This window comes from Camponotus vicinus, unplaced genomic scaffold (assembly GCF_025532165.1).
Source record: "Camponotus vicinus isolate PSW18456_S1 unplaced genomic scaffold, iyCamVici1.0 SCAF_14, whole genome shotgun sequence".
NCBI lineage: Eukaryota > Metazoa > Arthropoda > Insecta > Hymenoptera > Formicidae > Camponotus > Camponotus vicinus.
The window spans coordinates 2,227,255-2,250,643 of record NW_028141950.1 but is presented as its reverse complement, the minus strand read 5'-3'; the positions used below and the strand labels follow the sequence as shown (position 1 = coordinate 2,250,643).

Sequence of the window (23,389 nt, the reverse complement as noted above, 5' to 3'; positions counted from 1 at the left end):
TGGTAACAGAGCGGAAAACATTTCACGCGTATGCATATATTTGTGTAAGCTTTAATAATGCTGCATCGTAAATAGGATTTGCTTATTCCAGATAGATAGCGACGCACCCCTTATTCGTCGAAAGAGATGCTTATCGCTCTTTGCCCTTTCCAACGTTGTTGGAAAAAGTTGGTCGAGAATGCCTTCGAGAGTCGAAAGCCCGTAAAAGGGCTTGTGTCGTTTACGTACGTTTTGATACGAGCGACCGCAAATATATATTCCCGATGGGGTGGATATATATACTATGAAAACAATTATAGAGCGTACGAGGGAAATATGTTTCGCGACCGCAAGAGAAACATCTGGTTTTCCCTTCAAATTGTCAAGATTGCGTCAGCAATTGCGTGTTTGCAGAGCACACATACAGAGGAATGTTATCCCGACTCGAAACTAGCTTTCAACTTTCTCTTAAGTCTTAATTGTCTTACGTATTCTTTAATCTTTTTACCTTCAATTTTGTAATACTATTATTCCGTATCGATTACTATGGAATCAATTCACAGGAAATTTAATTAACGGTGAATTCACGAGTCTTTAGTTTATCCCATCAAGACTGAATATATTTCAGATTGCGATATATATGCATATATAAAATTATGCGTGTAAAATAAAGGCAGGAAGGAGATGCGAGGAGAAGGAATTGTGAAATTGCAGAAATTATCGTGAAACGCGATAGCGAAAAAATCTGCAGACATGATAGCTGCGCGAAGGAATCTTGTAAAAGGGTATCTTTTTTTACAGTTGAATTGCACGACAGTGAAAATAGCTGAACCGATCGTAAACGACTCGTTTTCTCGGGGCTTTTATATAACAGGCGCATCCATCTTCATTCGTTCTCCTTCGCGAAAGACGGATGTATAGCGAGAGTTCGATTCTTAAATTGAACTGATTGCACGAGGCAATGATGCTCGTCCGTTCCCTCATCTCTGTTCCTCTACCCCTGCTATGAGTTTAACATTCTATAAATTCTACTCGGCGAGAAACGTGCCGGTAAAGTTTCAGCACAGCAAAATAGCGAGAATTCTAAAGATACTTTGCACGATCGACTATTACATTCATGAGAAGTCACGATCGGTACTTTAACCCTTTGCTGTGGCACATATATAAGACTGCTTTTTCGAAAATACCCGATAAATAAAATGGAGATGCAATTTGCACGAGTCTATAATTTTACAAGTCAAATTTATTATTTCCACGGTAATCGATGCGGGATAATAGTATTATAAAATTAAACGTTGTATAGATTTAACAGCGCGAGAGAAATCCAACTGATATTTTTTTCCTCAAAATTTTTTTACTCGCCCGTTTTTAAATGCGCAGAATTCTTAATAATAGGTGGATATGACGTTCGTAGGTAAAGAGTTAAGAGCGACGTTATAACAAGAAATAACACATAAAAAAGAAGCTATTTTGACACACCCACGACATGGCAATTTTGCGGCCGCAATCTCGCTACGAATAACGAAACTACGTGGGAGATCTCATTTACCGTCTCTCTAACGCAGTTAACGTAAACGCGTAACATAAGTAACGACAATCGTATACGTTGGAGATATATATCGTAATAATATAAAAATTTCACGGCGACAAACGGCAATGAAAGAAATGCGGGACCGAGTCGGTTGGAGTAGCAAACATTGTATGTCATATATCAACGAGTTTCTGGCGCGATAGTTCGACTAGAGAAACGCAGAGTGGGCGAAGTTACTAACTCTGATATATGTATATTCCCCGGTATATCTCGATGATGGATGCACAAAGTCAAAACTCCATCTCGCGCAACTGAAGTGTGTCACGCTTGAAACGCATTAAATTTTTTTTATGAAATTCTGCGATACCTAGCGCAGGATAATTCGCGCGATTTTTATTTTATTTTAAATACATGTATATATAATGTGCGTCAAATATAGCGTTTTACGTATAATGCATGTTAATTAAAATTTTATAGTGTTTCGCCAAACGTTAAAATTTTACGAGAAATTTGTTCGAGATAGATCCCGTAGCGAATAGCGTGACTCGGCTTGGACTCAACTTCATTAATGGCCATTAAAATGGCCGGCAGTGCATCGCGAATATTACCTGCACGTGCTATTATTGCAACCCCTTATCGCAGTTGAACGCTCGTTAAAAATTCATCTCGACCCTATAACGCGAATATTTCAGCGCAACGCCACTTTCCGGAATACTCTTGTAACTTTTTCTAGATACGGCCGAAACTACTAAACGATATCTGAGAATACTGTTTAAAGAATGTTGCCGATGCCCCGTGTTAATTTTTAATGAATATTTTGACGACGATATCGACGAAGAAAAAGAAATAGAAGGAGAGCTCATTTTTCATTAACAATTCGATAAATTTGAAATTTACTGATATGCAAAAAAAAATTTTAATAAATTAGTTCCTCATCAATTTTCAATTCAAGTAAAAACTTTTCATTGAAATTAAAAGACATCGGTATTCCCATCGGTATTATCTGTTTCCATTAATAAAATTTAATTCTCTTGTCAGCTGTGTAAAATCATTTATATTCCAAGTTGAAGAGTAAGATCGATCTTCCGATAAGATATGCGTTTGCATTTAGCTCGCTGCACATAGTTATGTGTCACCATTTATAGACAAATTCTAGGACAAGCGCGTTCACAAATGTCACAGGCTATTCTTATCGCGCGCCGAGTTGGACAATTGCGGCCGTCCCAAACTTGTCCATTTGCGCGATAAACACCGGTTGGATCGATTGAACAAACGCCTTGGGTTGTTAATAAGATTTAGAGAATTGACCCAGAATCCCCCGAAATAGGATCTGAGTATATATAGCATAGAACTATGTATACATATATATATATACACATAATTCTAATTTTTTTATTCTTTCGATATACGTGACTTAAAAATTGTCACCATAAAAATTCACGATATAAAAAAAATCAGGATTTTCAAATACTTTTATAATATCAATTCTTTTAAAAGGTGTCACATTATTTCGTTCTTTCTAAATTAAAATCTATAGTATTAATTGTACGATAAATAAAGCGCAATTTTTCTCTTTCAAATAAAATTATGGAAAACCATGATAGTGGCGTTACGATACCCCGATTCTCTTTATTTGTCCCCGGGTGCCTGTTTCGGCTTTTACGACGAAACTTTCTTTCTCGCCTGTATATTTAGGTCTCGCACGTAAGGGTCGTCGACCCGGATGCTCTTCTCTATTCTCTACCACCCTCGTGTACATTGCACATCTTTCGTCTCTCCCTCCCAAAGTACCAGGCTACGTCATCATGGACCATGTACTCGTATCTCGTTTACACTATCGCCTATATTGCATTAACCACCCCCATCCATCGAAGAAGACAGGAATGACGATGGAAGAAGATCTATCTAGAGCGTCTCTCCTCTCTTATAGCCTCATCGTCGGTTCTGTTTACTCTCTTCGTGCCGTTCTATCATTCGGGCCGAGCTGTATAAACACATCCCGCTACACGGCCGATGCTGTGTACCAGACGCAACACTGAAAACCGAATCGATACGGAAAATGAATCTCGCCGGGTACACATCCGCACGCGCCGCTCCGTTGCCTCTCTCTCTCTCTTTTCTCTCTCCCTACGGCTCGATATTTCTTCCGCGTTGTGTATACCCATTAAATTCCTATTTTGAGAGGAACCCTTCGTACGAGAGAGAGGATGCTGTTCCCCGGCCACTCTATCCAGTATATGATTTATCATGTGCGTGCGAGCGGAGATATGTATGAGCGGGAAAGAATTACGTACTCGTAAACTTCTCATTTCCCGAAGGTATAAAAATGTGAAGAAGTAAATATCTCCCAGAGAAAAGTTTCTGTTTCTTGCGAGTAAATAACGAGTTTGAAATGAGCTTCAAATGATCCGCGCCTTTAGTCATTCGTCTTTCATTGTTACGCGCCGCAGACGCTCGTCGAGGGTGAAAGGACTGAATAGAAGGAGATCCTTCTAATGAAAACGAAGGACGAGAAGGATTTCTCGAACCGAGAACAAGAGTCGAGAATAAGAACGACGGTTAATAAGATGCGATATCCGGATTAGAGTCGACTCTGAGGATTTTGCGCGAGAAGTTCGGGCCTTTATCGTCGCGAAGAGAAATTATAGCACGGTGTCGACGACGTTGAATAATAAACTGTGAGAAGTATACTGTCCGGGGACGCGACGAAGGATGAAAATTTAATAAGTCGTTCCCACCCTTCTCCCTTAGGTCGAGCCTAACAATGCGAGAAATTATTCACCGAGCTTATTTAATGGAAGGTCTACCTAACCCAGTACCTGACTTGGCTCGGATCCAGCCTGGATTAAGCCCAAGATTCCGGGAACGAATTCGGCTCGGGGCTCGAACGGAATCCAGCGCGGACTTAATCTGGATCTGACCTGGACCAGTCTGGATTAATGATATAAAATACGATTTAAGCTCAATTCAATTCGATATTCTTTGAAGATTTTTAATTATAAAACGAAAGTTTTTAATTATAAATATATATTTTTGTTGATATATAAAAGATTTTATATTATGCACACACAAGACGAGAGAGAGTTCCTTTTAAAATATATTTGTTAAAAAAAAAGAAAATATATAATTATAAAAGAAAACACATATTATATAATTATTAAAGTAATTTAATCGTATAAATATTTCATTCTTAATATTAAGAGAAAGGGAGAGAGAAGAGATACAGTATTTATATTTAAAATGCTTCTTTAGAATCCACCGATCAATGTTCGGCGAACCTTTTCGTGCTGCAGAGCGTGATGCCGCTTTTTTCTTCGCATTTCTGCGACACGTGTATCAGAATAGACGTCATCGCGCCCCGAGTTAGATGCACCCTCCTGGCGCTTCCTCTTTGGAATTCCCGTCGACACAACGATGGAGATATAACAATTGCAGGTGTCATCTGGGGATTTAAATCCATTCGACGAGTTTTATATGACGATTCTGGCGTACGCGATATTGCGTTCGTTGTTCGATCTCTGTGGTATTCGGAATGCGATCCACTTCCTGAGAGATAACGCCTCTTTCGTTTTAATCTCGAAATTTTCTCGGTATTCCATATTATTTTACTAACGATTGTGTGTGTGTATATGTATGTGTCAATATCACCGTCATCAGAAAATCGATACGAATCTGTAGCTTTGAATTCAGAATACATTTCAGAACTCGAGGAATTCTGTAATCTTTATCATTTGCGGTGACTTTTTAACATCAAATATCGATAAAAGAAAAGTCTCGTACCTTTCGAATGAGATATTATTTTAGTTTCAACGATTTTTAATAAAATTTCTTCAACTATAATTATAAAAAAATGTAATATTAAAGTTTTTCCTTTGATCTCTTGTATGTCACAACTTTGCATATAACAGGGACAAAGGGAGACGGGAAGAAATGAATTAATCGAAATTAGCGGGATAATCGACGTCGAGGTGCAATCGGGCAGTAATCTATTGCGAGAATTCCGTTCTTGTTAAATCTCTTTGTTTCGCCGGCGCACTGAATCGTTTTTCTTTTCTCATCCTCCGCGAAATTGTTCGCCGATCGATCCGGCATCCCCTACAGCGGCATCGGCGTCATTAATGTTATTATGTAATAAGGACCCCGCCTGGACTGTCGTGTCCAGGAGAATTGTCATTTATATCCCGCGAGTGACAGATGCGCGCGGGAAAATGCGATTATCCGAGTCACGAAGATGCTGGCGGTTCTTGTTACGTATCAATCTTACACGCGTAACGTCAGCGGAAAAATATTTCGCGTCGCGCGTATCGTCTGTTTTTACTCGCAATTATTAATTACAGTTTGTTGTGGCTTGAAAAGTTCGTGGTATAATGTTGGCCTATTAAAGGCTCTCCCGGGAACCTCAAGCAATATCTTATCGCGGCGATATATAACGAGGGCTCGTTAAATCGCACGCAGACCACCACACCATATTGTATATTAATTTCCATCTACATAATAACAGGAGGGCATATAATAGTAGAGAATGTATCATCTCTCTCTTTCTTTTCTCTCAGTAGTAGCCCCGATATTACGCGGTAATTCAATATTGGATTAAATGTAACGACCCTACTTCTCTAAACTTGGAGCAATAACTCATATTTATTGACAGTTCGAAACATCGTCTACAATCCCTAAAGACCCCGCACGACAAATCCAATTCCGATAATCGAAGACTCGAAGGACAGAGAAAAATCTGTTACCGACCCTCTCGACCTCTTAAGAAAAATCATTCGACGTCCTTAAAGGATGCTGCGGATATCCCGTTTCAAATACAGATACATATAGACACAGTTTCTTTTCATGCGACCATAAAGTGCTTCCACTCGACGTGTAATACGAAACGTCTGCATTTCTCCTCGAATTTAATGGCGGGAACGCCCACGACACGATTGTACAAAAAAGGACATGGTCGGTCAGGAAAAAGTAACATTAATGGAAACGAGGACGATCGGTATCTTCCTTATAAAATTACTTTCATTGCTCAGCTTTCAAAAAAAAAAAAATATATATATATATACGACATATCGAACAATCTAATGAAGAAGAACAATTTTTTTTCATTTTTGCATATCTTTGATGTCCGATGAAAAGAAAAAAAGTATAAGTCAAATTTAAAAAATTTTTTTAGGAAAGACAAAATAAGTTTAACTATTGAACTAGTTTTAACTATTGAAATGATTTACATCGGAAAGAGAAAAAAAAAGATAATTAAAAAAATCTCAGCATATTGTTAGATTAATAAACTTTAAAATATTATTAGTTATTTAGAAATATTGCTAATGCGTTGTTAAATTATTTCAGATATGAGCTTGACCTAAGCTCTTTTCATTCAAGATCAAGCAAATATGCGCCCACCCGACGTAATGCATTTCGTCATCAATAAGTAAGCAAGTTATACGAATAAATCGATATCGCGGCGAACTAGAACGGCCGATATCATTTTGTGCTTGGCTTGGCGATAGGGAGAAGGGTAAATGTCCTCTATCTGAACCTACGACATTTCCTGCCGCCGTTCCCAGGCCACGGAAACGCAATTGCTTGTTCTACTGCTGAGATATCGATGTGCATGTAAGATTGATGCGACCGCAACCTCGACAATCGAAAAATGTCAAGGATATCCGTTGCATAATTTTTTAGATATCTACGATATAATAAATCGGAGAGAGAAAAGATGTGTGTGTCTTTATATATTTATTATTATTAATTATTATTTAAATTAAAATATTTATGAAAATCGCAAGAAATATCTCAAAAGAAAGAAATTCTTAGGGCAAAATAAATTGATAATTATTCTTGAAAGTCTTATGGAATTAAAAAGATTTGTCCGAGAAATTATAATAAATTTATGAAAACGTTAAAGGATTAATTCGTCGTCGGTCCACTCCGTCGAACCAACTACAATGTTCACAAATGCTCCTTCTACTTTATTGTACAAAGGGACTCTATATTCTCGAGTACAAGCAGGATTTCGACTTTCTTGTGAGGTATCAAAAGAAAAAGCTTGAAAGAAAGTTCCTCTCGCAAAACTTTTTCTTTTCAAAGTATCGTATATAAATTTTTCTACACACATCATTTCTACATCAAACTTCTATTTGAGTTACTCTTCGCTGATATATTTGCGTGTTATTTTGTCCAACTATTTAACTATAAAGCTTCTTAGATTTTTAGATGTTTTTTTGATTACGCAGCTTACGATGTCTGGTTTAATTTTTCTACGCGAATTTTTCTCGCTGGTATTTATGCGAGTTGTAGTCGAGTTATTCGTGCAATGTGCGAGAACGTTATATTCGTCGAATAAAAAAGGCGAATACAAAAGCTAATAATTATGGATTAAATTCGACAGAACAAACTCTCTCGATAAAACGTGTCGGTGCAAATGTAATACGTTTTTTCGCCATTCATATATTTGCAATTAATTGTTTACTTGATAAAATACCATTGTTAAACGCGGCAACGGATAATCGAGCGTTTTTTACACTCAATTACAGTTTACTCAAGCTAATTATGTCCCATATAAATAACAAATATTGATATTCCGCTCGATGCAATCTCATATCTGTAAACTCGCATAATCAATATTCGTCAAATTTTATTTACACAAGTTGCGCGCAATTTTTGTTACCGATATCCTCTCCTTTTTTCTCTATCAAATTGTTATTTGCCTAATCTATATTCTCCCCTCTGGTAAAAGTATAATTTCGAGTTTAATAAGTAAACTTGGAAAACAATTTTCTCTCTCTCTTTTTTTCTCGCTATGATTCACGTCTTCGATAAAAGTTCTGATAAAATCAAACTTGTTCTACGAAATAGAAGCAATCTTTATATTCCGAGGAAGATACAAAATTAAAAAATGATCGGAATTTTTTCTTATCAAGATATATACCTATTTAATATTATAATACTAGTACTATGCAATATCAAAACTGCCTGTTATTAAAATTAATAACCTGCAATTGCGGCAGGTATCCAAACCAGATTTCGTCGATCTCGCGGTCGATTAAAATCGAGTTTAATAGTTGCGACAATTTTAATTATTCGCCAGCTTAAATTTCGAATCAAATTTAAATTTCCAAATTAACACGCATTAATTTTAGTAATTACAGATTCTTTGTCTGACGGATTTAATTCACTCGGGAATCGCTAGCAAGTAAGCGCGACCGGACGATCTACGTCTGCCAATTACTATGTTTTTCTACTGCGCACAGTGTAAACTCGGTCGAATTGTAAGAGGACAAAAATATTCTTCCTGCGACTATAGGTGATACGTTCATTCTGCATTTCCTTTCATCTTGAAATTTTTTAATTTACATTAATTTGTAATTCAAATTCAAATGAGACACACATATACACAGTATATAGAAAATAGGAGAAGATTCATTCTTTACATTTTTTGTAAAAAATTCAAATTACATAATCCTTATATAATGAGCCTCTAAAACATTAATCATGTGTTTAGCTCACATTACTCAAATTCAAAATATTTACAAAAAGTAGAATCAATCGATTTGACATTCGAGAAAGGCTCGCATAATAATCAAAACTTATACACGAAATTCAACATTTCATTTGTTTATTTCACGCGACCGGGTCAGAATATTTTTCTCCTCTCAAGTCTCGAGAAATCGGCAACTCTTCAGCTGCACTCTTCCTCTATTCAAGTATAATAAATAAAAGAAACAATCAAGTATATCGAGAGGAAGGAAGAGAAGGAAGAGCAAAGAAGGAAAGAGACCGCGCGGAGAAGAGTGCAGCCGAAGAGAAGAGGATGCATAGTGTGCGTGCTCTAGACTCGTAGAGTCTACTCACGTGGTTCTCCGGTGCGGCGGGCGGGAGTTGCGACTCGGTCGCGACGAGGCCGGCCGGCCAGCCGGATCGCCCCGCGGAACTGCTGCGGGGACCACGGATGCGAGGCGCGTTGCCCTGGCGCTGTCGCTCTCGCTCTCTCGTCTCAGATCAGCGACGCATCGCCGGCGACGTTCGGCGTCGCGCGTCGCAACCTCGCGCCCTGCAGCATCGTGTTCTGTCTCTGTGCGAGTTTATCGGCGGTCGCCGCCGAATCCTGCTCCTCGTCGAGGCTCCCTCGTCCTCGTCCTCGTCGCGCAACGACGCGCGAATTCACGGATGACTCTAGCCGACCGCAAAGTGACGGTCCTCGCTGCTTCTCGCCGCGGGAAACAATCGCTCTTGCCTCGGCAGCGACCGCGGCATAACGCATACGGGATTCGCGCCACTGGCCGCCGCTGCTGCTGCTGTACCGCCTTCCTGCTCCGTGACGATGCGCGCTGGTCGACGTTCCCTCTCCGACTGAGCGGATCCAGCCGAGTGAAGTTGACAGCTACGCGCCGCGGTGGAGCGCTGTCGTCGTCGTTCGGTGGGCGCGTTTCCATGGCGCTGCACGGGTCTCGTGACCGACTCGCAACAACGTCGGTCAAACGACTCGCGATCTTATCGATGCTCGATAACGATAAGCGCACGTAATTAATGGCTTATTGCGAAATCGTTTTTATTCGAACGTAACGCGCATGGAGAGCCGATCCATTGATATCACAAAGAAATCGATGCATGTGCCTTATCGTTTGCGAATTATAAGATTTCCTTTGCCCAGCGTTATTTTCTTGCAAAAGATACATTATCGGTCCGTGAATGGCGCTGACTTCGAGCGACGCCGGAGGATTGTGTATATGACATGTGGGCCTCTCCGGAGTCTTTGAAAAATTCAATAGTACAAGTGATGCTGAACCAGTGATAGTACCAGTAACAACAAACGGCGATGGAAACTGTCGAAATTTCTCTTTTCCGTATTCTACGAAAATAAATAAGAGACCCGGAATACGTGGTAGCCGTGATCTTTGGACAAGCGACGATATCACGCGGGATTTAATCATTTTCGCGTGACACGCTCGTTTCTTGCCAATTTCATCGATCAAGGTTGCTGTCTGTATACGTATCTCGACGCGGAGAAAACAAAGCCTTTTTTTTTTTTACATGGCTCTTACAAAAAGATTAATCGTACTTTTTGCATATTCCCCTAGAGAAATTGACAAAGTGTTGAGCGTTATATCTCTGAAACCTCCACTCTCTCTCTTGTAAATGTTACAAATGACAAATTGCTAATGTTTTGACAGTCAAAATCTTTTGACTGTAGCGAGGAAGAATTTGTACTTACAAGTATAAGAATAATACCAAAAGAATATGAGCTCGCATCATCACTTGAATTCATCATCCGGTGAAATAGATCATGTTCACTTTGTCTCCGAGGATATCGGAGCTTTATACCTCTCCGAGGAATATTCGGATGTAACGATAGTGGTGGCGGGTCACAAATTCTATAGCCACAAACTCATCCTTGCTGCACGTAGCGAGTATTTTCGGGCACTGCTGTTTGGTGGCATGAAGGAATCTGCGCAAAATGAAATAGAATTGAATGCCTCCTCGTTGCCTGCATTTAAAAACTTGCTCAAATATATATACACTGGACGTATGTCTCTGGCTAACGAACGCGATGAGGTATTGCTCTTTGAAATTATTTATTTATAGGCTATATTAATTTAGAATCGTATATTCTCATCAACTAATTTACTTTGTTGTAGACAATACTCGATATTCTTGCATTAGCACATTTATATGGATTTGTGGACCTTGAAGCTGCTATATCTGATTATCTTAGAGAAATATTAAACAAAGGGAATATATGTTCAATTCTAGATACTGCACTTTTATATCAATTGGAATTTCTAACTAATGTGAGTATTAGTCTGCAATTATATAAAATATATATACAATTAATATATCTGTAATATTATATTCATATGACAATTATGATTTGCTGTCAGGTTTGCTTTGAATATATGGATAAACAAGCGTCTGACATTATTAAACATGAGAGTTTTCTACAATTAAGTCCAACAGCTTTAAGCGAATTAATCTCCAGGGATTCATTTTATGTACCAGAAATAGACATTTTTTTAGCCATGCAATTATGGATCAAAGCCAATCCCGAAGTTGATAATAGGAAAGTTATAGGTAATTTTTATATGGAAATAGTAATATTTCTTGTTGAATGATAAATTTTTTTTCATTGCTATATGAAATGTATTTTTGCATATAATTAACTTTTATATTTGCAGCTCAGTTAAGATTGAGTTTAATTGAACGCAGAGACCTTCTGAATGTTGTAAGATACACATTCGTAGCAGACGCAAAAATTTTAGACGCAATTGACAACCAAGACAAACTAGGTACTTTAGGACTACCTTACCGCGGTCGTTTGCTGATCGACGAAAATGTTGCCCATCCAATGCATGATGCCCAAGTGTTACAAGGAGAAATGCGTAGCTATCTACTTAATGGAGATACCAACAACTATGACATGGAACGTGGTTATACAAGGCATACCATAACTGACACACACGAACATGGAATTCTAATAAAATTGGGGACACAATATATCATAAATCATATGAAAATGTTACTATGGGATCGAGATATGCGCTCCTATTCTTATTTCATAGAGGTATAGATACTTTACATGGCAGAGTAATGCAAAATAAATATACATTATTATTAATATATATATATATATATATGTGTATGTATACACACACACACATCCATACATACATAGTTTTAATATAGAGATTCTTTATCCTGTTACTTTATCATTATTTGTTAAAGGGATCCATGGATCAAGTGAAGTGGATCAGACTTGTCGATTATACAGAGTATTCTTGTCGCAGTTGGCAATATTTATATTTTCAACCAAGAGTGATTCTTTATATTCGTATTGTAGGAACAAATAACACAGTTAATAAAGTAAATATCCCGAAAATTTAATAGCTTATAAATGTCATTTTCTCTCGTTTTAGAATTTATTATAATTGTGTGATAGAGTTTAACTGAAACTTGCACTCAAACTTGTTTGATTTTGGGTATTTTAATAAAAATCTTAATAACCTTTATTTTTTATATCACTATAATATTTATTTATTAATTGTTCTTTCGACAGGTTTTTCATGTTGTCAATTTTGAAGCATATTATACAAATCATACAGAGCAACTTTCCAAAGGTGTTATTGTACCAACACAAAATGTTGCTCTTGCGGAGAAAAGTGCATGTGTCATTGAAGGTGTGAGCAGGTATATAAAATTTATTTTGCCATATTTTAAAGAAATATGTAATATATGTAATATATGTATTTATTTTTAAACCTTATTTCTTTTAACTAGGTCACGTAATAATTTACTCAATGGAGATGTAACTAATTATGATTGGGATAGTGGTTATACATGTCATCAACTTGGCTCCGGATCTATTTTAGTGCAATTAGGCCAACCGTATATGATCGATTCTATGCGGTATGATTCTTGGGTACTTTTTAAAACAAGCTTATTATATATTGTATTATATATTAAAGTATAACGTTTCTGTAATAATTTTCGCACAGATTACTACTTTGGGATTGCGATAATCGCTCCTATTCATACACGATAGAAGTATCGGGCAATTCCTGGAGTTGGGTAATGGTTGCTGATAAAAGAAAGGAGTCATGTCGATCTTGGCAAATAATACACTTTTATCCACCCCGTCCAATAGTTTTTATACGTATAGTGGGAACTCACAATACTGCAAATGAGGTTTCTATATATTAATCAAATTTGATATAATTTTTCTATATTTAAGATATACATTTAACAAATAATTATTTTAAACGTTTTCAGGTGTTTCATTGTGTTCACTTTGAATGTCCAGCGCAATCTGATGATAAATCTCCGAAATCGCCAATACAACGAGGGCATTTGTCAACATCATCGGATAACAGCAACGCTCCCTTACCTCCTCCTCCTCCGCCTCCCGAAGTAGCTACGGAAGCAGTTCATATCGACAGTGATGAATAAAGTAAAGAGTAAGTAATATAATAGCAAAAAACACAAGTAACTCTATCGATGATTCTGATGATAGTTGCCACTCTTATTCTTCGAGCTCGAATTTGAATGATTCATCAAATGACCTCAATATAACTTTTCAAGACTGTTCAATAATATAAATTGAATATTGAATTGTAATTAATCGTCTTGTTCCTCGTTTACAAATTCTACTTTTGTTTCTTCATCACTTTCGACTTTAGATAATACGTACACGACGGCTGCCAATTTCATAATCACAGAGATATACAAATTAGTCATATTTTATACAAATACTCAATATTTTTGTAACGCTATAGTAGATTTTTTATTTTGATTCGTATGTAAAGTTTTATTTCTTTTACGAGAAAATGGCTGTAATATTTAAAAGTGTATTGTTATTGAACGTGTGATGTTTTTTCTGTTTTGAAAATATCAAATTTTTAATATTACGTGTGATTTTACGTTTTAATATTACAAATTGAATATTGTTTTAATTATTAATTATTATAAAACTTATAAATTATGCTACATATAATTGTTTCTTATTTTATATATAATCATTTTTCTTTATTAAATTATTTCTAATTATAAATGTAAAAATATAATTGAATATATTAGAATATTGCACTCTTATACATATATAAATGTCTATCTGCCAATTTTTATATAAGGTGCTAGAAAATTTATTTTTCCACAAATTTATATTTATTATATATAATAATTTAATTTATTTTTTTAGTATAATATATTAGATACGTTCAACTGAAATATGGATTAAAATTATTGTTCCATAAAAAGTTTAATCAATGTTTCAGTTGAATACACCAAATATAAATTATATATATATATATATATATATATATATATATATATATAAATTTATATTAGATTAGTTATTGTGCTAAAATTACAGAAGACTGTTATATATCAATTGAATGTAATCAATTATAATATTTAAATAAACTTGTAAATTTAATATATCCTAAATTGTGATTGAGAAGATAGAGTTCTGCTCTCAAAAGATGAATGAATACTAGATGTGATTGAAAATTGGCAACCGCCACAAATTATTTTGCATAGAAACTATTACATACTTGAATTTTATGTTACCGAATATTTTTTATGAGCACGCGATTACACTTATAATATTGACACTCTGTTAATATATAATGGTGTCTGGTTTCTCAGTATTTTCTCATTGTATAAGAATCTTTTTAGTAGAAATTTTATTGTGAATTTAATCTTATGTACATATAATGTAAAACATTATTTTTCTAGTCTACATATGTTTAATATAATATGTCTCGAAAGAAATCGAATGTATAATAAATTATATGAAAGGTTTGATTGCTACGAGAGTAATAAAATATTCTGGTATTTAAAAAAAACCTGATACATTAAATGTTATTCCAATCATCATTCTACTAAAATATATCTATTTGAGATAGTCACAGTTATATTTTTTTATCTTACATTGACATGAGAAACAGAATATGCATCTTTTAATACTCTCGGGAAATTAGAGTTAGAAATTAATCCCGAATATGAATTCGCAACTTATTTCAATTTGATGTGCTCTTTGTTGAAATGTATCTTTTCCTAATTTCCTAAAATATATAACGTTGATGATTTTTCCCAACTCTCTTTACATTCAGAATGTTCAAGAGACAATTTTTGCCTTATTTTTGCTTTTCTCTTCAAAGATTAAATATATATATTCGAAACAAACAGATTTTTATTTTCTTATCACTTATTCTTCTAAGTAATTAATTATTTAATAGAAATGTTATATTTTGCGATTAGGATAGGACGACGAATATAACGTAACGTCATTATTTATATCATCACTATTATTATATATGCTCAAGTGTATAGTAAACATATAACAACTGGTAATACGAATCATACTTAAGCTATATTCTTATTTACAATAGATTAAAACTATTTTAAAAACCAAAACATAGAGATGATATATTAGATCAGTAAAATCTAAACAAAGTTAAGATAAATTTTAATAAGAGTAGATTCTGCATAAATAGTATCAATATCAAGTGACGAGTAATGTACAAAGTTACGTCAATACAGAGCATCACATTTGCTATAGATAACTGTTCAGCGCGAAAATTCGTACACACGTAATTACGAAGTGTAATTACACATTACATGTACAAAAGTACACATATAAGAGAAAAAATAAATGATTGAGCATAATTTTTATACTGTCTTTTATCTCTTACGGTCATTAGATCCACTGCGGCGAGAATGAGATCGACGGCTGTGGCTACCACTGCGGGAACGTTTTGATCTATAATTGATATAACAGAGCATATAAAACGTTTTACTTTTTATAGGAAACTAAATATTTTCTATCGTTCTCAATACGTTTAAATGACAATTTTCTCAAATTCTTTGCTTAAATTTGAACATTCTTTTTAATCTTTCTTCAGATTCAACAATACACACAATAATTTATTTTTACTATTTAATTTTTTATATAAATATTTTTTGTACATCTTTTTTATTATTGTGAAATATGTTTATATCCGACACACTTTTAGCTTTGCATTTTTTATCTATTAAAAAAAGAATCAATCTTTTAATAAATGAATAATAATAATTGACATACCTTTTTCCACGACTGCGACTACGAGATCGTGACTTTCTCCTCTCTCTGTCTCTGCGCTCCCGATCGCGATCACGCTCACGATCGCGTTCGCGATCGCGATCACGATCCCGATCGCGTTCGCGATCACGGTCACGGTCGCGCTCACGGTCGCGATCACGATCACGTTCGCGATCCCTGTAGCCCAATCCTCCGCGGCTCCGATCCCTATCACGATCCTTATCACGGTCCTCCCTGTCTCTGTCCCGTCTCCTGTCAAGCATGGATTCGCGCTTTTCCTTACGCCTTTCCTCGACAGTCTTCTGAAGTTCGGCGAGCTTTTCGCGGATCTTAATGAAGCCAAGATGCAACTTTCCGCCAAAGTGGTCCGCCAGTCGTCTATCGTTGTCATGTATGCCAAGATAGGCACTGCATACTTCGCACACTCTTAGCTTTTGCTGCTGGTAACTTGACGCCGGCATGCTGTTTCGATACTCTTGCTCTGCTTCATTCTTCTTTTTACGCAACTCATCGATCTCGCCCATCAGTTTCATCGATTCCTCGACAAAACCTTCTTCGCCTAGCTGTTCAGCCTTGGCTAGTTTCTTACCAATTTCCTCGGCGAGCACGTGGACACTGTTTGCCTTTGCCGCTACCTCTGCACTCAGCTCCTCCTGTGTCTCCGCCAGTCGCTGCTTGGCCTGTTCTGTACGACGATCGCAGTCGGCGATAAAATTTTGAAGATGTTCCATCGCCTAGAAAAAATTTAACAAAGACACATTGAAATCTCAGTCACAACTTCATCAATAAAAACTTTTTGATTGTCATTGCACGCAATGCATGGCATGTGATTATTACGTTTGATTATGAAAGAAACGCTGTTAGAGATATAGGATGCATAATAATAGGTTCAATATTATTTAAAATTTTAAACAATAATCATATTCAGCAACATGAAAAATGATTACTTTCTTGTGTTTAAATAAAAATTTTTTTTTGTTAAATTAAGTAATTACACATAATTTGACTAATACTCACATCGATGTCGTAAAAGTGATCCTTTTTCTTTTGCGCGGCCTCGTAGTCAGCCCGTAGGGCCAAGTCGTGAATCTGGGGGCATTCTCCCAGGTCCATGCGCTACGATTTACACAAATCAGTCTGTATTAGATTACGGTTCTTCCAATCGCGTATGTGGGTCTTATCGATTCTATGCGTATTATACGAGAACTTAGACCCTTTTCTTCCCAAGTTTGTTTTAATGAGTATTTGACAAGAATATATATTATGTATATACATATAACGTACTTGGTCGCGGTACCGCGACTGGAAATTAGCATGAATCGATAATCTAGGAGAGAGACAGAGATGATACACGATAAAAATTCTGAGAGCTTATATCGCCTGTATCCTTAGGATAAGACGGTTCCAATAGGCTTTTTTTTAGTTTCTCTCATTTTACGTGAATTCACGGAGAGACGTCAGTTCGTCTTCCTGCACGAGCTAGGATAGAATGTACAATAATGAAGCGATCCGATCGTCAATCGATCGCGTATAAAGTAGGAAATGCAGTTTTTGTTTTACAGATAAATAGTTTGTTGTTTTCACTTACAGGGTGGCAACAGTTCTCCGCCTGACACGAGAATGCGACGGCAATGAAGCTATAATCAGCACACATCTTTTAAGTTTTATAAAGTTTTATAAGTTGCACTTTTTTTTCTACGAAAGAGAACTTACAGCCTATAATGATTTAATATACTATTTTACGTACGGCACACGAGAATCGTGTCTTACGTCTTATTGGCTGCTAAACGGATTTTTAGAAAAGAAACTGATTCAATACGTACACATCCAATGGTTGTAGGAAATTTTTCTAATGGACCTGGCACTTGTTGTACTAATCTCCACCTAATCTCTCTGCGTCATGCTACCTCTCGCATTTTTTCTTGTCGACACGTTTGGGTGTTGCAAATTGCCAAAGCTAAATATCGCGAGACGATCCCCAAAGGGATCCCCACGTTCTTCATTCGAAGAGTTTGCATTTTATCAACACACACACAGCGCGTGTGCTTCCATAATAAAATTAAAATAATAAAAATCTATATTTCATTTAAAAATCTATACAAATATTTAGTTGCAACTTTTAAGCGGATAAATCGATAATCGAAAAATTAAGGAATGTAAACGAAAAAAAATCTTGGTTACGAGTCGATTTAAAAGAGCGAATATGTATACTTATTTTTCATATATATTTCATATATTTTTATAACGCGAAATCGCGAGATGAATAATTTTTTTAAATTCTGATGCGAGAGGAAAACTCGCGCGAAGAAAAATCGATAGCGACCGAACGGGTTCTTGGCAATTCGCAAATCTTACTTACAGATCACTGCTTCATTTCCTGCACCCTTTACTTCCACAGGATGATATATTTTTTTCTCACACACATTCTCAAAGTAAACTTCTCTTATTCCTACCTGCCGTAAACGGCATTATTAGTAAGAAGCGACATTAAGACATCGTCTCATGAATCAGCATGACGCTACTCACCGACTCACTGTTTACAGGCCTTTTCGGGGGTCTGGGAATTTATCATTCGGCATTACTCAGCCTCGCCACCGTGTAGAAAAATCGGTAGAGGGGCTGAAGTAAAGCCCGCCTGCCTTTACGTCTCATATATCGAATTAATATATAGATATATAGATATAGATATAGATATATAGATATGCATATATGTGTGTATGTATATCTAGTACTTGAATTATGGTAAAAAGGTAATCAAATTGTAGATGTAATACGTACGTCTTTTCAGTTTTCAGTACTTACAGTAACGCGCGTGTGAGAGTGACAAGTACAACACGGACATATGAGCGGACAATACTCGCAACAATATTGTACAATGGATCTGATTGGAATTGCTTTTTCCAGAGACTCTGGAAATAGAACTGTAGTTACGTTGATATTAGTGAACATCGGTACATCTCACATTTGAGCGATTTGCCGTTAGTATTTTTCATCTTTATTTTCTTTTTTTTTTTCATTTTTGCTTTTATTCTTTCTCTATATTTCTCTCTATTTCGTTTTCCATCTTAATGTTTTTCGTTATGAAAATTTTATCGCGAGACCTTCGGGGGTGTTTGCTATCTTTCACTGTTGCGTTCGCTTCCTAACTTTCACGTTTTAAGAACGTCGAGTCTTTTAATAAATTTTGCTCGCATCAAAAAGAGAAAGGAATAATTGCATCGACTATTTTAAATTTTAATATTTTATATTTGATTTATATCTGAATCTGAAAATAAATTTAGATTGATTGAGACTAAAAAGAGAACCATTTTCCTTATTCACTACTTTATTTTGTATTTTAATATTTACGGAGAATCTAATTATAAGACTTTAATTGAAGATAAATGTACAAGATGCACTTTGAAGCAATCTTTGGAATTGATAGAAATATAAAAGATCCTTCGTTTTCTGAAGGAAAAAAATGTATTAATCAGAAATGATAAATCTGAGATGAAATAAATGAACAACTTTGTTATTTTCATAGCAAAAAAATTGTAAACTTAATAACTACCTTTTGAAATTCTCCGATATCAATCAATGTCAGTGACAGACTCTCGAAACTTACATAAGTGCGGATATTTATGTAAATTCTAACATCTGCAGATGACATTGAAAACAAGCGATTGATTAAAGATTAAAAAGCAACTCCCCTTAGAGCAAACACTGGCACATTTCCCGAGAAGAAACTTTCCTACATAAGTAGCTGTCTGAGAGGAGAGCAAGATGAGACGAAACTTTTCTGTTGTATAAACTACAGCGAGTCTAGAATAGCTTGAGACAGACGGAGATTTGTATATATGTATATCGGAGCATCGATTTTGTGTTATAAAATTCGAGACATGAAATCCAAGGAAAATAGTCCAGACAGCTACATATAGGAGAATGCCAGAGAAAGAGAAAAAGAGAGAGAGATAGCGAACACCCCTGTGACCAATTCGCACAAGATGACACTGAAATGCATGAAGCAGTACTTGGAGCACGTTACAGCTCATATATAATTAAAATATTGTCATTTGATTAAAAATGTTGCTCGATCGACCGCATATATGCACAATATTACGCAATTACATCTTCCTCTATAAAAATCTGTTGTCTGTGGCTTCTTCTCCGATTTCATTGCGCTGCGAATAGCGAGTTGCAGTATTCTCGGTACATATATATTAGATATACAGAGTATCCTATTTTAATTGCCCATCTCGAATATCTTGTACATAATGCATTATCGTAGAAAATGTTTCAGACAAAATTTGTTTGATCTTGAGGGGACCATAAAAATCTACTATAGTGTTTAATCTGGATGGAGGTGTTAAAATCATACGAAAGAGGCATAAATCGAATTACCTCCGCGTGGTACAATTTAATAAGTAATTGGCATGGCTTTAGCATCTAAAATTAAGTAATAGTTTTTTATGGCCTCCTTAAGATCAAACCAATTTTGTCTGAAATATTTTCTACAATAATGTGTCATTTACAAGAGAGAGCAATTAATTCGAGATGGGCAATTAAAACAAGACATGTATATTTGGAGATTCAACGCGCTCCCGAAACTAGAACAGACAAGACTATATAATTTTGACGGCTTGGAAGAGAAATGGGACAGACTTCCCGTATGTATACTTTGTTACCCTTACTCTTGCTACTTCCAAGCCACATCAAATACATTGGCTGTTCTAGATCCAAATACCTCGTACGTATGTAATAGTATAATAAAAATGCCTGCCCCGTGTTGCACTTCGACGGTATCCAGTGTGAATTGATCGTAATCAATTCCTGAGGTACGCGTCGGTTACATTAAATGAGATAAAATGTTTTCTTTTTCGGGCGCGCTTATTAAATAATTTCGCTTATATTAAATACTACGATATACGAAGGACGTTCCTACGGATTCTTAACTTATGGTATTGAATACACACCAATTGGCACCGAGATGAAAAGTAAAAGCGCTAACGAATAATCGAAAGTTCGATGAATCACTGTGTATGGATCTATCTATTCGATTACAAATGGTCTAAAATTTATACAGCACTGAAATTTAATAAGTTTTACTAAGCTACTAGGCTATGGCGTTTCAATAATGTACACAGATATATTTCGTCGAGTAAGAAATTATAAAAATAGGTATGTAAACGTTCTTCAGCTTCTACATTCAATATGACTAATTTTTCTACGCATTTTCTACTTAATTTTACATTAACATACATTTCTATACAATATGTGTAAAAATATATGATATATGTGTAAAATATGTGTAAAAATATATAATATATATCGTGTATATGTTAATGATAATATATTAATGATAATATATATGAGTGTGTAACGCGAGACTACATAAGTCAGTGTGCATCGGAATCTATGAATGTGGCAGTAAAGTGATATATGAAGAGAAAGAAATTCAGAAATACGTTATTATTAATTTAATCGTCAAATTGATAAAGTTTGCCGTCAAAACAAACTTTATCACAATATAACTCCATAAAAAGCAGCAAACGATGACATTATAAAAAAAGTTCAGATAAATTAGAGAGATAACAAATCAATTACATTTTACAAAAGATTTCACAATTTAATTAAAATATATGGACAATTAAATTTAGTTTTTAAATTAGAAATAAAAATATTGTTCAGAGAAATCTACATGATTTTTACATTGTAATATATAAAATAATCTGCCCATATATCGCATATTAATTATTTTGCATTTGGACAATATATAAAATCTATTTGCATTGGTATGCATAGATTTTTTTATGGCTATTATACTTAATTTTGGTGGCTATACTTAAGAATATATGTGAAAAAAATAATCAAATCATTCACAATAACTTATATATATTACTATTATATGTACTGTAAGAGAATTATTATGGTTACATGATTTCATATGCTACGTTCAATGTTAGTTTTATTGATTATAATATCTATTGATATTATAATCAATATGGAATAAATATCAAAATTAATTTTATTAATAAATAAAAAAATATATAATTATACATCTATTATAATATTTTACTTATGACATTTTAATTTGTTGAAGTATATTGATATATATAAAAATTAGTCGTAATCAAAAAATACAAATTAATTATTATTATTAATTAAAAATCTTAGTTTTCTTTCCTTATGCTTCATGTTTATTATTGCATGATTATTTTGTCATTAATAATACTGCGTAAGTACAAAAGACTAACAGATTGAGCAATAAATCGTATAACCAGAAGTTTGCAAAATAATAAAATAAAATCTAAAAAAAGAGTAAAATTAATTATAATCTTTATACTTTACTCTTTTCCTCACTGCAATAAATAATATCAGAAATAAAATCAGATATATTTATATACAAGGTGCATTACTCTGCGCACAGTGCCAATGGTGTGTCATTCGTGTTTGGAATCAATGTGTTACGAGATATACTCACCGTTGATGAGAGGATTTCATGGGGACAGCAGGCCAGCAAAAAACTCTTGCAGACCTTCGAGTCGGAGTATTTCACTTGAAATTTGTTATTCTCACCTAGAAACATAATGTAGATTAATAATTACACTTCAACAGCATATATCTATATATGTACACGTACACACAGAATATATGTGTATATGTATACATATTGTATATACATGACACAGGATAGCGCTATTACAACAAATATGGCCGCGTTTGACCATCTTGCAATTATCAATTGAACTCTCGCAGAGATCTCGTTCCGTCACCTCCGAACTAAATAACGTATGGAATAGAATACATACCATTTCGTCCGGTGCCCATTAACTGGTCGAGCATAGCTCGCATTTGATCGTGCGCCGTCATTTTTCCGAAAGTAGCACAACCTCTCTGAATACGCACCGTCAGAGCGCAACCGATCCACAGCCAAAGCCACACCGTCCGATGTCCGATACACAATTCGAGACTTCGTCGAGTAATCGCTACGTCACGGCTTTATCGACTGCAACGTCATTGGTCGCATTCAGCGGACTTAACAGTTGGGCAACATTACTAGATTTTCCGATATAATTCGACGCTGATTGGTCGGACCTGAAAGTAGAAACCAATCACGTTCGATTGTTACTTAGCAGTTGAGTCTGCTGAATGCGGCCATTGCAAGGCGCGTTTCGATGAGAACCGACCACGTGAATTCCATTGGTCGTTGGATAAGGACTTTTGGATATTTTACCTAATTTTTGCGGACTCCATTAAAAGTTCCTATTAAGCTACCAATACGATCGTGCGACAGAAATAGCACGAGTAACCGCGAGATGTCAGTCTTTGAATTG

General features: G+C 35.4%; 3 protein-coding genes across 6 annotated transcripts in view; 1 reads left to right on the top strand and 2 right to left on the bottom strand.

The window, feature by feature from the left end:
* Positions 1–9,868, bottom strand: part of LOC145965562 (diacylglycerol kinase eta) — a 28,518-nt gene extending 18,650 nt beyond the window's left edge. Inside the window, exon 1 of the mRNA XM_083089235.1 lies at positions 9,356–9,868. The gene's annotated coding sequence lies outside the window, so the exon portion shown is untranslated. The remainder of the gene's footprint in view (positions 1–9,355) is intronic.
* A 201-nt stretch (positions 9,869–10,069) lies between these two features.
* Btbd9 (BTB (POZ) domain containing 9) lies at positions 10,070–19,299 on the top strand. Of its 4 annotated transcripts, none has more exons than XM_083089239.1 (10): positions 10,074–11,056; positions 11,140–11,292; positions 11,383–11,572; positions 11,677–12,062; positions 12,224–12,361; positions 12,555–12,685; positions 12,776–12,904; positions 12,994–13,183; positions 13,268–13,452; positions 18,865–19,299. In XM_083089239.1, the coding sequence occupies exons 1-9, from the start codon at positions 10,742–10,744 to the stop codon at positions 13,442–13,444; spliced, it is 1,809 nt and encodes a 602-aa protein (XP_082945365.1). In that variant the 5' UTR covers positions 10,074–10,741; the 3' UTR covers positions 13,445–13,452; positions 18,865–19,299. The 4 variants fall into 4 exon arrangements, with proteins under 4 accessions (XP_082945366.1, XP_082945365.1, XP_082945363.1 ...); XM_083089237.1 differs by lacking the exon at positions 18,865–19,299 and having other exon boundaries at positions 10,075–10,477; positions 10,582–11,056; positions 13,268–15,110; XM_083089236.1 differs by lacking the exon at positions 18,865–19,299 and having other exon boundaries at positions 10,075–11,056; positions 13,268–15,110.
* LOC145965566 (putative RNA-binding protein Alsin2) lies at positions 15,169–23,022 on the bottom strand. The gene is made up of 5 exons (XM_083089242.1): positions 22,865–23,022; positions 22,537–22,631; positions 17,094–17,192; positions 16,080–16,810; positions 15,169–15,758 (listed from the first exon to the last, which is right to left on the bottom strand). The coding sequence occupies exons 1-5, from the start codon at positions 22,923–22,925 to the stop codon at positions 15,680–15,682; spliced, it is 1,065 nt and encodes a 354-aa protein (XP_082945368.1). The 5' UTR covers positions 22,926–23,022; the 3' UTR covers positions 15,169–15,679.
* Between the last annotated feature and the right edge of the window lie 367 nt (positions 23,023–23,389).